Source organism: Pyxicephalus adspersus, chromosome 1, assembly GCF_032062135.1.
Source record: "Pyxicephalus adspersus chromosome 1, UCB_Pads_2.0, whole genome shotgun sequence".
Lineage (NCBI taxonomy): Eukaryota > Metazoa > Chordata > Amphibia > Anura > Pyxicephalidae > Pyxicephalus > Pyxicephalus adspersus.
The window spans coordinates 71,796,348-71,810,262 of record NC_092858.1 but is presented as its reverse complement, the minus strand read 5'-3'; the positions used below and the strand labels follow the sequence as shown (position 1 = coordinate 71,810,262).

Here is a 13,915-nt window from a genome sequence, read left to right as displayed (position 1 = left end):
TAATAGTAAAAATGATTGAATGGTCTTTATGTTCTGAAAAGGATTACTATATTCTAAACTTAACTTGCATTGATAATTTAGAATACAAGCAGGAAATGTACTGAGATTTACTGCAGATTTTACTATAAACTGATTTTATGAATCATCTTGGTTAATGATCAAGTCATGCCACTAGATGGTGCTGTGTCTTAATGTAAAGTGTGCACCAAACTCCTGCTATCAGAGTCTGTTACACCAGCGGTGGCCAACAGGATGGGAGAGTGGGTGGGTCCTGACTTTATGAAATCACTAAAGGGAAAGTTGACACCCGACTCCCCGCCCATGTGCTGTCCAGAGCTGGTGAACTTAATGGTCCGTCAGTCCAAAAAGGTTGGCGACCACTGTGTTACACTATACACTATAAGGACCAAGTCAACTACTGGTGGTCAACAATAATGCACAAGATCATACCAGATGGCCCATCATAACCAACCCAAAAACACAAGATACTTTAATCTGTAAATTGGGAAGGGGGGGGGGGGAGCTAATGCTATCCACTGTTAGTACAAAAAAAAAACAATTTTATTTATCCTTTCAACTCCATTATCCTATTTCTTCCCAAATTTCTTTAGATAATTTCAAACATTTGTTTGAAACTTGCATATGCATATCTATTCCCTCTGAATTGGATTTCTGCTAAAAGTCATTTGTACCCAGTATTGAAAGAATACTATATTGGCCTTGTGAAGTGATCCTAATTCCTCTATTTTCCTTTAAGTTTACAAATAGTAAACTCCAAACTCACTAGGATTTTTCACAAGACCTTTCTAATATACATGATTTGAGTTTTGACAACTGTTCCAAAAAAGCATTTAGATTACATTATGACAAAAGAAAAATGTGCACAACTTACCAAACCATATTTAATTCTACAATTGCTTTTTTTTTTAAATTATATTAAATACAAAGATAAATGTTGTTTAAAAGTTTGTGAATTCTTTAAAATTGTCTATTTCTATATGGCTTCATCTGAAGTAGATGAAAACAAAAAAATTAAAAAAAAAAACATATCTACATGTTGCAAAAGTGAATTCCAGGATTTTCATATAATTTGAAGGTGAAATCAGAATGTGTCATCTCTGATTGATTAAAAACACCTATCAGGAGGAGTGAGAGGCACCGTTTTACCTAAATAGGGATCTAACAAAGCCTGACCACACATACAACACATTTGTGGATGTGAATTGTGGCTCAAACAAAGGTGGTGTCTGGGGAACTAAGAAAAGAGTTGCTGATGCTCATAAACTGGGGAAGGTTACAAAGGCAGTGAGAATTCCTTAGGGAGAATTAGGAATTGGTACCACCTTCGCCACCACAAAGAAGACAAAATTACCTTTAAAGAAAAAGCACTCATAACCCATACTGGCAGTCTGGAAGCCCCTAATCGCTCTCTAATAGGAAGCCCCTAATTAATCACTCTCTTTTATACGATACTTATGCTAGCAGGGAGAATTTGCAAAATTTTATAGTGAATATTAAGTGCCTATAAGGTTTTATACATAGTCGGTCCAGTAATATGTGCTCTTAATAGCATAAACATATTCCAATTTGACAATGCCGTTCAACTGAATCGTTCATGGAGAATGAGACATCATTTTCAAACATGGTTTGGCTACCACAGTCTTATCTTAACCACAGTCATGTCTTAACCCTGCTGAGATTGTTTGGGATGTGATAGGAAAGACTTCAGGCAGCAGTCTGAAATACTGTTACATTGAATCAGTTTATTGAAGCTATATTGGCATTCATTACAGCACTGACATTAAAATAAAGACAAAATAGTTCAATACCAGGTCCAACCTTTAGTACTAGGGATACTCCACACATTTATATTTTACAAGTATGGCTGTTAATTTTTTGCTCCACCTCACCATTAGGATGATACCCTCATTTTCCAGTGGATGCTTACATTTTTTTTTATATTGGTTGTAAAAAATAGATAGCTGCAAAATAAAGTACTGAAGTCTTACAATTATTGAAAAACTTAAAAAAAATATACAAGAAAGACATCTTACCTCTAGCTGGTATCTGAGATGATGTGGATACTCCGGTTGAAGAGGATACGGAAGGGTTTTGCAAAACCTTCTGTTCTGATGACTTCTGGGTAACAGCAGGTGCACTACAAGATTTTGTTTCCTGAGTACCTGGAGTGGGTTGAGGTTGTTTATTTTCCTCAATATTTTGAACATTTGAAGGATTGAAACTGAAACCAAACAATGTTCCAGCTCCAGAAGAATTGCCAAAAGTAAAAGCCTTCTTTTCTGTACCAAAGATATTTTTCACTACTTCAGACCCAAATACAAACTTGGGTGGTGACACCACAGTTTTTGGTGTTATTTCTGGCGAGCTTGCTAGATCACATTTTGCCCCAGAAACCGGTGATGTTACAGCTGGCAGATCAGTTCTTTCCTTTGTGGTTTCTTCTAGAATGGTCACAGCAGCTTTTCCACATGGTGAAGCCTTTGGTGTTGTGACACGCGCAGAAAATGGAGGAAGCAAGTTGTCTTTTGACTGTGCAGACTTGGCTTCTTCAAAGATTTCCTTAAACTGGTCTGCAATCTCCTGATGTTTAAAACGAACAGCAAATAATTCTACTTTTTCTTCACCTTCAGCAAAGTCATGTGCGGTCCACACCCATGCTCTTTCAGCCCCTTTCATTGGCTCCAGGTGTATATCTGGTATAATACGGTGGTTTGCACACAATTTTAATACTTGATCTCTTCTCATTACTATACGAGCTGCTCTGTTGTCATAGTTCTGTAAAATCTTAAGGTCACCAATACCACGCTCTTTCCACTGATTAACATCTTTATCAAATCTGTAAAGTTTAGCTCTGTGGCAGAATAGGGTTTGTTCATTTTCTTCTCCACTGGTGACTTCAATAAGATCTGGCAAAGGCACAACAGGCTCAAAATACTGACCATCACGTTCTTCCTCCTGTGTCACATCAGATTCTTCATCTGTGCCTACAGAGGTTCTGCTTAGGTTTAATTTGGTTGGGGACTTTGCTGGACTCGGTGCAGGCTGAAAGCTAAAATTAAATCCTTCAGTAGTTTCCCCGAATCTGAAGAGGTTTCTTTTTTCTGGACTATCAGCTAGAGGAGATGCATATACAGAATCATCCAAATTTCCTTCAAGAGAACGTGCCCGCATGTCATATGTATCCCACTCATAAGTTGGTTCTGTGTATTCAGATGTTTTTTTCATTAGGCTTTCAGAAGTATTGTGACTTGTATCACCTTCAGCAGGTTTACTGTGGTCTGTTAAAAAGGTTTTCAGATCTTTAAGACCAGTTTTCATTTCCTCTGCTTTCTTAATTAAGTGTGCAGTTCTACCTGTATCCACAAGCTTATGGGGGGTCTGCAGAGGAATATCCAGCAGAAGGCGCTGACATTCTTCAAATTTGTTTTTAAATTCCTCAGCTTGTTCAGGTGTTTTAAACTTTGCGGCTAACTGTTCCAATTTCGCATCTCCGTCTGAAAAGTCATTTGCCAACCATATCCAAGCACGGTCAGAACCAGACAAAGGTTTCAGGTGCATGGTGGTTGTAATCCAATGGTTTGCACAGACTTTTAGGACTTGTTCTCGTCTCATAAGAATTCGAAGCTTCCCATTTACCTCATTTTTAAGAATTTTTAATACACCAACACCACGCTCTTTCCACTGGCTGCTTTCTGTGTCAAACCGATATAATTTTACTCTCTGGTAATAAAGTACTTTTTCATCTTCTTCCCCTGTCACTAGATCTACTTTATCAGGAAGATGCACAATAGGCTCAAAATGGATGTCATCTTTGTCCTCTGTCTTGTAAAACTCATCTCCAGGTTCATGTTCAGTAGAGGTGTTAGCTTTGTCAACTTTATCACTTTTAGACACAAACAATTTTTCACCAGCACCGGAAAACGCTTTAAAATTAGGATCTTTTATACCAAAAGCAAATCTATCTGAAGATTTGGCTATATCAGCAAAAGAAAAGCTGTTAGTGTTTGAAAAAATCTCACCACTTTGTTTCTGTTTGTTTTCCTCATACTGCACCCCAGTTTCAATTGGGGTAGCATCTTTGGTATCTTGCAAAGCAGCCTTCAAAAGGGGAGTTGCTTCTTTCACCTGTTCAGCTGTGTTTGAATCGCTGGTACCAAATTTAAAAGAAGTGGAAGTAAAAGGCATTGAAAAGCTAAATCCCTCTTTGGAGGGCTTAGTATCTTCATTTGAATTTGGTGCTTTGAAACTGAAAGATGATTTATTATCTGTACCAAACTTAAAATCTTTTCCAGTGAAATTGCATTTAAACCCAGTGGAAGGTGGCCCAAAGGACTCAGAATTTCCTTTAAACCCAAATGTAAAGGCTGACTTTGTCTCAGTTGCTGCCGTATCACTTTTTGCATTTGGGTTGGTAGTCTGACAGGCAACACACATGGCTGCTGAAGCTTCATTTCGGACAAGGCAGACAGTACAATCCCACTGCCCCTCCTTTTTTGAAAACATGGATTCCAAGCTGCCATTCTGACTCTTGTTGAATGTGAACCCAGAAGTCTGAGATGGAAGAATAGTTGCATTACCTGTTGGTTGTTGTGGATTTGGGCTTTGACAAGAAACACATTGTGAAACATTGGCTTCATTCCTAACCAGACAAGTATTACAATCCCATTGCCCTTCCTTCTTTGCAAACAAACCCCCAAAATCTTTTTGTGAACTACTTTCAGGAGCAACAAACTTGAAAGAAGAAGCTGATGTTGCAGTGGTCTGTGCACTGACAGGGTTTGGAGCTTGGCAAGCAACACACCTTGTTGAAGAAGGTTCATTCAGTACTAAGCATACATCACAATCCCACTGTCCTGCTTTCTTTACAAATGCCAAGCCAAATGAAGCGCCCTGTGAAGTAGCAGTATTAAAACCGGTGATGCTTTTAGAGGTTGCCAACCCACTACTGCTCTGGTTTGGAGGGTGACAATGAACACACTGTTTGTTTGTGTTGTCATTGGTAGTGGAACACTTACTGCAGATCCACTGTTCCTTGCTCCTAATAGGCTGATCAGTAGAGAGGGGTTTGTTGGTTAAAGTATCTTTACTAAATGAAAAAGCAGAAGCAGATATGTTCAAAGAACTTATTCCAGGGTTTGAGGTTTTTGCATTCTGTGTCGAAGAGGATTTTTTGGAACCGCCACCTCTTGGTGTCTGACAAGAGACACAAGCTGCAGAAGTTTCTTTATTATTTACAAGACAGGTTTCACATCTCCATTCTCCTTGTTTTAAACCAAACTGTGACCCAAAGGACAAAGTCTGTGGGGCTTTAACATCTGCATTTGTAAATTCTTTGTCAGCTTTAGGTTTGGTAACATCTATGTTATCATCTGCAGCTTGAAGTGATTTTTGAGCTTCTTCAAATTTTGCTTTGAAAAGTGAAGCCTCTTCAGAAGTCTTAAAGCGAATTGCAAGTTGCTCAGATTTGGGCATTTCATCAGCATAATCATATGCATGCCACACATAAGATTTATCAGATGAGGGAAGCTGTTTAAGTTTCATATCAGGAGTAATATAATGGTTTGCACAAATCTTTAGCACTTGCTCTCTTCTCATAAGCAGGCGTATTTTACCAGAAACACGATGTCTCAAGATTTTAACGTTTCCTACACCTCTTTCCTTCCATTCCTTAGTGTCTGTATCAAAGCGGAAAAGTTTTGCTCGGTTGCAGAACATCTCCTCTTCATCCTCTTCACCCGTCTTAACTTCAATCTTCTCTGGTAATGGCACAACAGGTTCAAAATGGGGGCCATCCTCTTCAACTACATACTCACTTCCCACATCAGACTCGTGACTTACATTGTGGTCTGGTTTTACAAATGTCTCCAATACATTTGCTGGCGTAGCATGACTTCGGAAGCCAAATGGGTTATCACCTTGAGCAAAAACTGTACTACTTTTATCCTGTATCTGATTTGATCCATCTATAACGTTATTCAAAAAATTTTTCTCACCAAACCTAAACATGGTTCTTGAATCACTGCCGGTCTCAAAAGTTGTGGGCTTTATACCCTGGCCATTAGTGGGTTTATCAGATGTTAGTAGCCGCAGCAAACAATCACTACCAGTACTAACTGGTGTTGCACCTTGATTGGAGGAAAAGGTAAAGTCCCCATCATTGGATTTGAAGTTGGAATTAAATTTAAAAGTAGGAGTTGACTGTAATGGTGCTGTAAATGGTGAAGGTTTTGGTCCCTCTCCCTGTATAGGTTGTACAAAACTGTTCTTTCCAAACTCTGCTTTGGCTTGTTGAGTAGCCTTGGTGAAATAGCCTGGCTCAGGAAGGGAGGGATTTGCAGTATTTTGAGGCAAACTGTAGTTGTAATACTCATCAGTTTGAGGAGACAAAATACTTGTTGCAGGTGATTCAAAACGAAGGGCATGTCCACATATTGCAGTGTTTTGAACTGGTGGTGTATGCATAGCGTACATATGCTGCTGAGTTGCCATTCTGTTCACTGGATAAACAGAAGTCTGTAGGAACAGGCAAACAAGTGGGTTAAAACAAGTCATAAATACATGCAAAATAAAAATGAAAAAAAAACACAAAGCGAATCATATGGAATAGTGTAAAGTGTAAAGCTGGATGGAAAGTAAAATAAGAATTAACAATTTAACATTGTTATGTACTAAAGACCAACATACCTTGGTTGGAGTAACATTAGCCACAGGCCTAAGCAGTTGTTGAGGATTGTAAACAGGAGACTGCACATAGTATGATGGGTAGCTGGGTGCTGTGGTAGAAACTGAAATAAGAGAGGGAGAAAAATAATTTAGAGGTTTTTGCTACAGCTGTGCAGCCTTGATGCATGTTACGTTATTTGAACACTTGGTACAGACATTTTTTCTGGCAATTACAAAACAATATTAGGTGAAAGTGTTTTAAGCATACTGTTGCCAAGTAGGAACAGATGCAGGTATGAAATGCAGCACTTGCTTGCAACAGCCTTTTGAATCCTTCTGTCACTGTAGAATGCTGGGCCATTTTGACAGGCATAATTTAACAATTATGGACCGTGTTAGCCTGGGGCCTAGCTGCCAGCTCCATCAGGGAGCAGTAAAGCTTTGCCTGTAAGAGTAAGGTTTAGAAAGTAGCAGCACATACGAGGTGTCTATACTTGACTCCTATTTTCCAAGGACAATTATAGTAGAAAAGAGTTGAACTGGGGAATTCAAATAACATAAAAGGCTTTATTTTCGCATTAGGTATGAACTAGAATGGGCATTTTCCTAAATTAAAAAATATGCCTATTGCAGTTTAGAAATCAGAATTTTTAGGCTGGATAGGAAGCTGTAGGCAGGTAATATGCTCCCAACTGTCCAGCGCCCCTGTATTGTGACCCAACTTTTCAGTAATCAAAGCTGTCCATGGTGTTACTGAAAGTGCCAGGTGATGCATCCAGCTAAAAGGGTCTGGGTGAACACTGTAAATAGCAGGAAATATTTAACAGTAACATTTTAATTAAAATCAATACCATGGGAGAAAACAGACTGGCCCAAAAACTAACAGTTACCTGGCTGTTAAGTCAACATACTGTCTTACTTTGAGCTTCTAAACCCGAATATGAAGGAAAATCAGACATGACCTCTTCTGTGAACAAATCATTAAAATGATCTGTAGCAGCATTTCATTGGGAGCTGCAACTTGCAGAGCATTCCAGAATAAAAAACAAATTCAGAAAAAGATACAAATTCTCCAAACAAAGTTGGCAGGCTAACTGCTCTGCATGAAGCCCAGAACAAGTTGTGATCTGATGAAAATTGCTGGGTGTTTTGCCCTGCAAATCCTGTTTAGGGAGAGCACTGGACTATGACTATTACTTTAGTAGAAACTTTTTCATGAGTTCCTTGTTGGCAAGATGACTATGAACTCTGTAAAGTGGTGTTTAATGTTACATAATATTTAAAGCAGAAGTAAACCCAAAACAATAAAATCACACTTACCTTCAATCCCGCTGATCAGTCTGTCCGTCAGGAGGTTTCTTCCATCGGGTCCCGCGCCGTCCCGGTACCAGTCTACGATGAGTGCGCCAGGCGCCATCTTTTCTCTCCATCTGTGTTCTTCCTGCTTCACCCAATCTTGCACTGCGCAGGTGTGAGATCAGGTGATGTAGATTGGGGTAAAAAACTTGCCGATTCCATTGAGCATCCCTATTGATGAAAGGACTCTGCACATGCCCGCGAAGTTCAGGTATGCTCAGAAGGAGCAGCCAAGAGCCTCCTGGTATGGGTGACATAGGTTACCCCAAGAGGCTCTGCGCTTTCAATTATTGATCGCCTAAGCGATCCAAATTTAAGGGGGCGGTGCTGCACCTAACAAACAAAATTTTTACTTTAAGTAAAAGTGTTGTCTACCCTTTTATGTAAGTGATATTTCTGAGTTTAGATACAATTTAAGACTAAAAAATGAATGCTACACCTGTCAGTGGAACATCATAATATCCCTGGGTTAAATGGTATCCATCAGTTGCTGCATCAGAAGTAAATCCTTCAGCTGCCCATCGCTGGGAAGACATATTGGCATTTGAATTATTCATCCTTAGTTCATGTACTTCTTTCTGCAGAGATATTAAAGTGAATAATATCAGAACCCAGTAACTACTCAATTATTTCACAATGATATAGCTTACTCTGGCAAGTACTCCTTTTAACTGACCACTAGCATTGGTCAAGTGACACTCCTGTCCAAAATGTTATTATATTGTATACTAGGGCAGGACAGCAACCCATCAACAGCAATTCATCCCATTTATACCCAGTCAGGCACAAAGGCAGGAAGGGTTACACATTCTTCTCTCAAATCTCGCAACACACAGTTTATTCCAGACAATGTCTAAAACCAGACTGGGCACAGAACCCAACCTGATTGCAAGGATGGCAGATGACTCATGACTACTTGCTGTAAAACAGAATTTCTGTGATCTTTTCATGGACATGTTGGCTACTTAATTGCCCCAACACACAGGTTAACGTCACCCTTACACTCAAAAAAAAAAAAAAAAAAAAACCCCATGGCATGTTTCTCTGTGCCCTTATATATTTAACACGTACACAGGTCTAATGAATGGGAAGGTTTGGATCCATATATAAAAAAATAAAAAAAATAAATAGGAAGTCACATGCACACAAGTAGTTAGGCAGACAGAATAATCACTATTAACCCATTGGACTGATCTAGCAAGGAAAGCAAAATAATGAATATAAAAGAAGATTTTATTTTAGTTACATTAGTGCTGCCTCACCTTTAAGGCTTCAACTTGTTGAACAAGCTCTTCAATCATAGTTTTCTGATCTTCAGCCCAACGTGGTGGCGTCTTTGATGAAGACTGTGGAGTAATAAGTAGTAATAAGATTTTTTTTTAAACCCTCTTTTAGAATTGGACCAGACAAAACCTCTAGAAAAAATATAACATTTCCGTCATTTTAAGCACACATTGGCTTTAATTCTGTATGACCTATTTTCAGGAGATTATATTTACACAGAGCAAGTAAAAATTTGCTTGTTAAGAAAAGTAAATACTTTCCATATGCTACTAATAAAATACAATACAATTTTAAGCCCTTACTTTTTTTCTGGATAGAACCCACCCCACTTGAACATAGCTGACGATTTTCACATTTACTCATTCAATGTACAGGTAAATACCTATAAAGTTGATTCCAGAATATGCAGCAGCAAGAATCTGGTTTGCTGATGCCACATTATTGCAGGTTCAGCTAGATTTTTTTTTCTAAAGCTGCAGGGAGCAAAGTGCTTTTATTTCTTAGAGCTAAGGGGTAAATATATTTTAAGTTGCAGCACTCACGGGAGACCCTTGATCTTTCATTCACAAACTCCTCAGCTGCCCAGTTGCCTAACATAAGGCCTGACCGCAACAGAACAAATGGCAGTTCTGCCAACCAACTCATGCTCATGTGATGAACCTCACACATAAGCAATATAGAATGGCAGACCCACCCGAAAAAACAGAAAGGGCAGAACACCAGCAATTCTGCAACATCTGTGTAGGCCATAGCCAGGAGTTAATTCCAGCTAACTAGCTTCAAACAAACCTTAAAATGCTCTCAACATGTTGTATACCTTTGGTGTTTTAATGGGTGATCGAGCAAACTTGGATGGAGATGGAGTAGAATGCTTAATTCCAGAAGCAGCCATAAAGGATTGGGTGTCTCTAAAGTTTGGGCTTTGACTTTCAGGCGCTTCATTCAGATTTCTTTTTACTTCATCCAACAACTCTTCAACAGATTCAATATGCACTGGCAGCTGTAGAAAACCAGAAAAAGTAAATATCAGAACCTAATGAAAGTAAAATACTTTAATTAAAGAGATGGTATAAATACTGTGTCAACTACTACAGTATAGCGAGAGTGTATGTTTATGCCAACTTCAGCAAAAATTTTAGTGGGAGAGCCTTAAAATATGGAAGGGAAGACCTGAATAAAGTTCCAACTAATCCCTGCATTTTGGCTGAGGTTGTGCCTAAAATGTTACCATGTAGGGGAAAAAAAAAAAAAAAAGTTAGAGAACCTCTGAAAGAAGACATACAACTATAGGTCTCTTGACCAATAAATGCTAATAGACTAATGGCTGACTTCATCACCTTCTATATGCATCACCTTCTATATGCTGCATATTGCAACACTGCAGCAGCTCCTGGCAGGAATAGGAAACATACATATACTAGAGTGTTAGGGTGGAGTTAGAACATGGTGGGAGCAACTCAAGGGTGATTGTTGGTTACTGGAATGCATTTTTTTGTTCCGTACATGTGTTTGCGCTGAAAATGGTCTTGGCAATAAGTCTCACTGCCAACAATCAAAATCCAACAGGTTATATTGGGAAAAAATGGTGTTGTGAGCAAGCAAAACTAAAACAGGGATTCAATATTAAGAATAAAAAGCAGAAAATCAGAATTCCTAAACAGTGTGATTTTTAAATGTAGTGAACAGGTTACAATTTGGTGACCTATCTCAGATATGATACAAAATACATGTATACATTAAAATTGCAGTTAAAACTAATGAGAAGATAGATATTTTTCTAAAAAAGTAGTTTTCCCTTACCTTTGCTGCCGAGGATGGATCTGCAGAAACCTCATCAAGAATTTTGATAAGGTATGCTTTACACTTCTGCATACAGTTGTGATACTCCTCCTGTTCTTCAGAGGACATTGCATTATCAATATCTTCTCCTTTTCTCTGGTATACCTAAACAAACATATAGGAGTGTAAATGCTATTGGACAGGGTCTTCCCCTCCTGGGTCATTAGCACGTTACCAAGGTATTTTTGTAAAAGGTACAAAAAAACAAAGTGCACTTTGAAAAGCAAATCAAGTTTGAAGTCTAGAAAAAATATTTTACATATTTTTACGCTCATGCTAATCTATTGATAGTTACCCTAAGTCCATTAGTGTGATTGATTACCATACTTGATTCTTAATTATTACGGACAGGTGCAGTAATTATGAGAACTACTCCTGCTATTAGAAAATTGGTTATTGGTTTATTTGGACTGGGAGTTATTTATCCATGTTTATCTACTGTGGTAATGCTTCTTGGCAAATACATAACCATAATGAAGGGAAAATGCTTACTGGCTATACTCTGGCATGGCTAGCAGTTGGGTGGGCAGTACATACCAATGCAAGATTCCAGTACGAATCAACACTCTTAATAGCTTCCAAAGCTAGTATGGCATCCTCAGTCTTTCCATCAAAAATATCCATTTTGGCAAAAGCAATGCCAGCTTCATCTTCCAGATCTCTTACGTCAGACAGCTGGATAAAGATTAAAAATATTAACATTTGTGGATGATACCAGATGTGTCAGATTACAGACAGGGAACATGGTTTCTCAACGAGTACGAGAATGCAGCAATGAACTTCCATAAAAAGTGTAAAAGCGGACTTATCAACAAAACTTACTTTATAAAAGTGTAGATGACCTTTCTTTTAAAACTTAAAATAAAAAATAAATAAAAAAGGGAGGAAGCCCCTCCCCTTCTGTCTTTACTGCCACAACAGTAAAGACTGAATGGGAGTGCAAAGCCTCCTCTGGGCATGTGCCAAAGGGGCTTTTCCAGACACTGAAAATTGTGCTGATCTCACGCATGCCCAGTATGATAGTCAATTCTTTTTTTAGTTACAGCAGGCTACATCACCCGATCTTATGCCTGCACAGTGCGAGATCAGGTGACAGCCAAAAGAAGGAAGAAGATGGCAACGTCGAGAGAAGGAGGATTCCAGGATGGTGTAGGACCTAGTCAAGGCCAGGTATGGAGGGGATCAGGGGCTCTGCAGAAGTAAAAGTAAGATGTGTTTTTATTTTTCATACAGTTCCACTTAAAAACAGGTGCCTTTGACTCATATTAGCGAATGTCACTGGAGTTTTTTGTTATGATTTATATCAAGACAGAAAGCAACATGAAAAGCAAAAGAAATATTTTTTTAAAATCTGAAGCTAACAAAATGAATATACATGAAGATCCCAAACCCATTCAAATACCTTAATATCTTTGCTGTGGAAATGCTTGAAGAGTGGATCAACTGGTTCAGGAATGCTCTTTTTCTGTCTAATCACATCTAGCAGCGGTAATACTTTCTTCCAGTAGTGGATACATCGAACCAAATAATCCCTCTGATCATAGAAGGAATTCAAACTGTTCCCCTGGAGTAGCAAACATGTTTTATTGTGCAAAACAGCCATTGTTTTCTAAAGATACCAGTTGACAGTAGACAATAGATTTTATGCTATTTCTTTTAAACACTTACAGTGGTGCTGAGACTCCTTGCCCAGTGTATGAGAAGGGCAGGCTGCAGACCATGCTTTTCCAAAGCTCGCAGTGTGTTAAGCTCATGTTGAATTACAAGCCGCAGTTTAGCTGAAGAACCAGGTCTGGATTTACAAATTTAATTTAGAAATGTTCAATATACACAGAAAGTTCAAAATGGACTGTACAAAACACACACAACAAAAAAAGACAAAACTTACTGGGCTGTTTTATGAATAAGGCTGTAGACAGCATTCCACCATGCTCTCTGCTTGTCTGTAAACAGCTGCTTGCAGATAGGCATAGGCAGGCAACGAGGCTGATGATGGTCATTTGATGTATATTTATTTTGCAGCTGAAGATGACTCGTATATATAACTGCCAATAAAAATACCTAAAAGCAAAGTAAAAAAAAAAACATCTGTATTTTGGCAGTAAAGACATGAAATGTTAATTTATGAACGTACCAAAGAAAAACAACCTAGACTGCATTGTTCAGCACATAAAATACAGTTTCAGGGTTGTGCAAGTTTTGCTTCCTTTAACTTTTTTCCTTACTTTTCCTCATGTGGCTTTGCTACTTTGAAGAAAACCTCTCTTGGGAAACAAGTGCCTTAACATTGCCAATCCCTTCTAGAGAGACCAATTTCTGACTAGTGCAAAACTAGTTGATACTTACCCGTTTCTGTTCCATCAGACACCGCCACCTTCTCCCTTATTTCCTTCAGTATCCTGATCTTCATCTTGGTCAGGCCGAGATGACTCAAATTATGCTCAGGAGCGCAGGAATTCATTACATTAAGTCACGGCATCCGCAAGTGAAGGAGGATTTGATGTGCATGCACAGCTCTGAGATATTTGACAGTCGGGCAGCAAGCAGGCAGGTAAGAATAGTTATTAAAGAAGAGACAATTCCTGTCTTTATCTGCAATAATCACCTGCCTAAGCACCAATTTTCAAAGGCTAGAGGCAAAAAAAAACAACAGCCAATACTCTAGCACAGTGGTCCCCAACCTTTCTGACAGCAGAGCCCCATAACATAGAATAAAATGTTGCTGTGGCCCAGTATATGTACAGCTTACACA

At 38.7% G+C, this 13,915-nt stretch overlaps 1 protein-coding gene across 1 annotated transcript in view; it reads right to left on the bottom strand.

Moving 5' to 3' along the window:
* Nucleotides 1-13,915, bottom strand: part of LOC140332797 (E3 SUMO-protein ligase RanBP2-like) — a 40,818-nt gene that overhangs the window by 14,664 nt on the left and 12,239 nt on the right. Inside the window, exons 11-20 of the mRNA XM_072413993.1 lie at nucleotides 13,052-13,224; nucleotides 12,832-12,955; nucleotides 12,566-12,727; nucleotides 11,701-11,838; nucleotides 11,125-11,268; nucleotides 10,142-10,324; nucleotides 9,303-9,386; nucleotides 8,480-8,618; nucleotides 6,706-6,806; nucleotides 2,055-6,534 (exon numbers count right to left, since the gene is read on the bottom strand). Of these exons, the coding sequence (XP_072270094.1) occupies nucleotides 2,055-6,534; nucleotides 6,706-6,806; nucleotides 8,480-8,618; nucleotides 9,303-9,386; nucleotides 10,142-10,324; nucleotides 11,125-11,268; nucleotides 11,701-11,838; nucleotides 12,566-12,727; nucleotides 12,832-12,955; nucleotides 13,052-13,224 (5,728 nt within the window). The remainder of the gene's footprint in view (nucleotides 1-2,054; nucleotides 6,535-6,705; nucleotides 6,807-8,479; nucleotides 8,619-9,302; nucleotides 9,387-10,141; nucleotides 10,325-11,124; nucleotides 11,269-11,700; nucleotides 11,839-12,565; nucleotides 12,728-12,831; nucleotides 12,956-13,051; nucleotides 13,225-13,915) is intronic.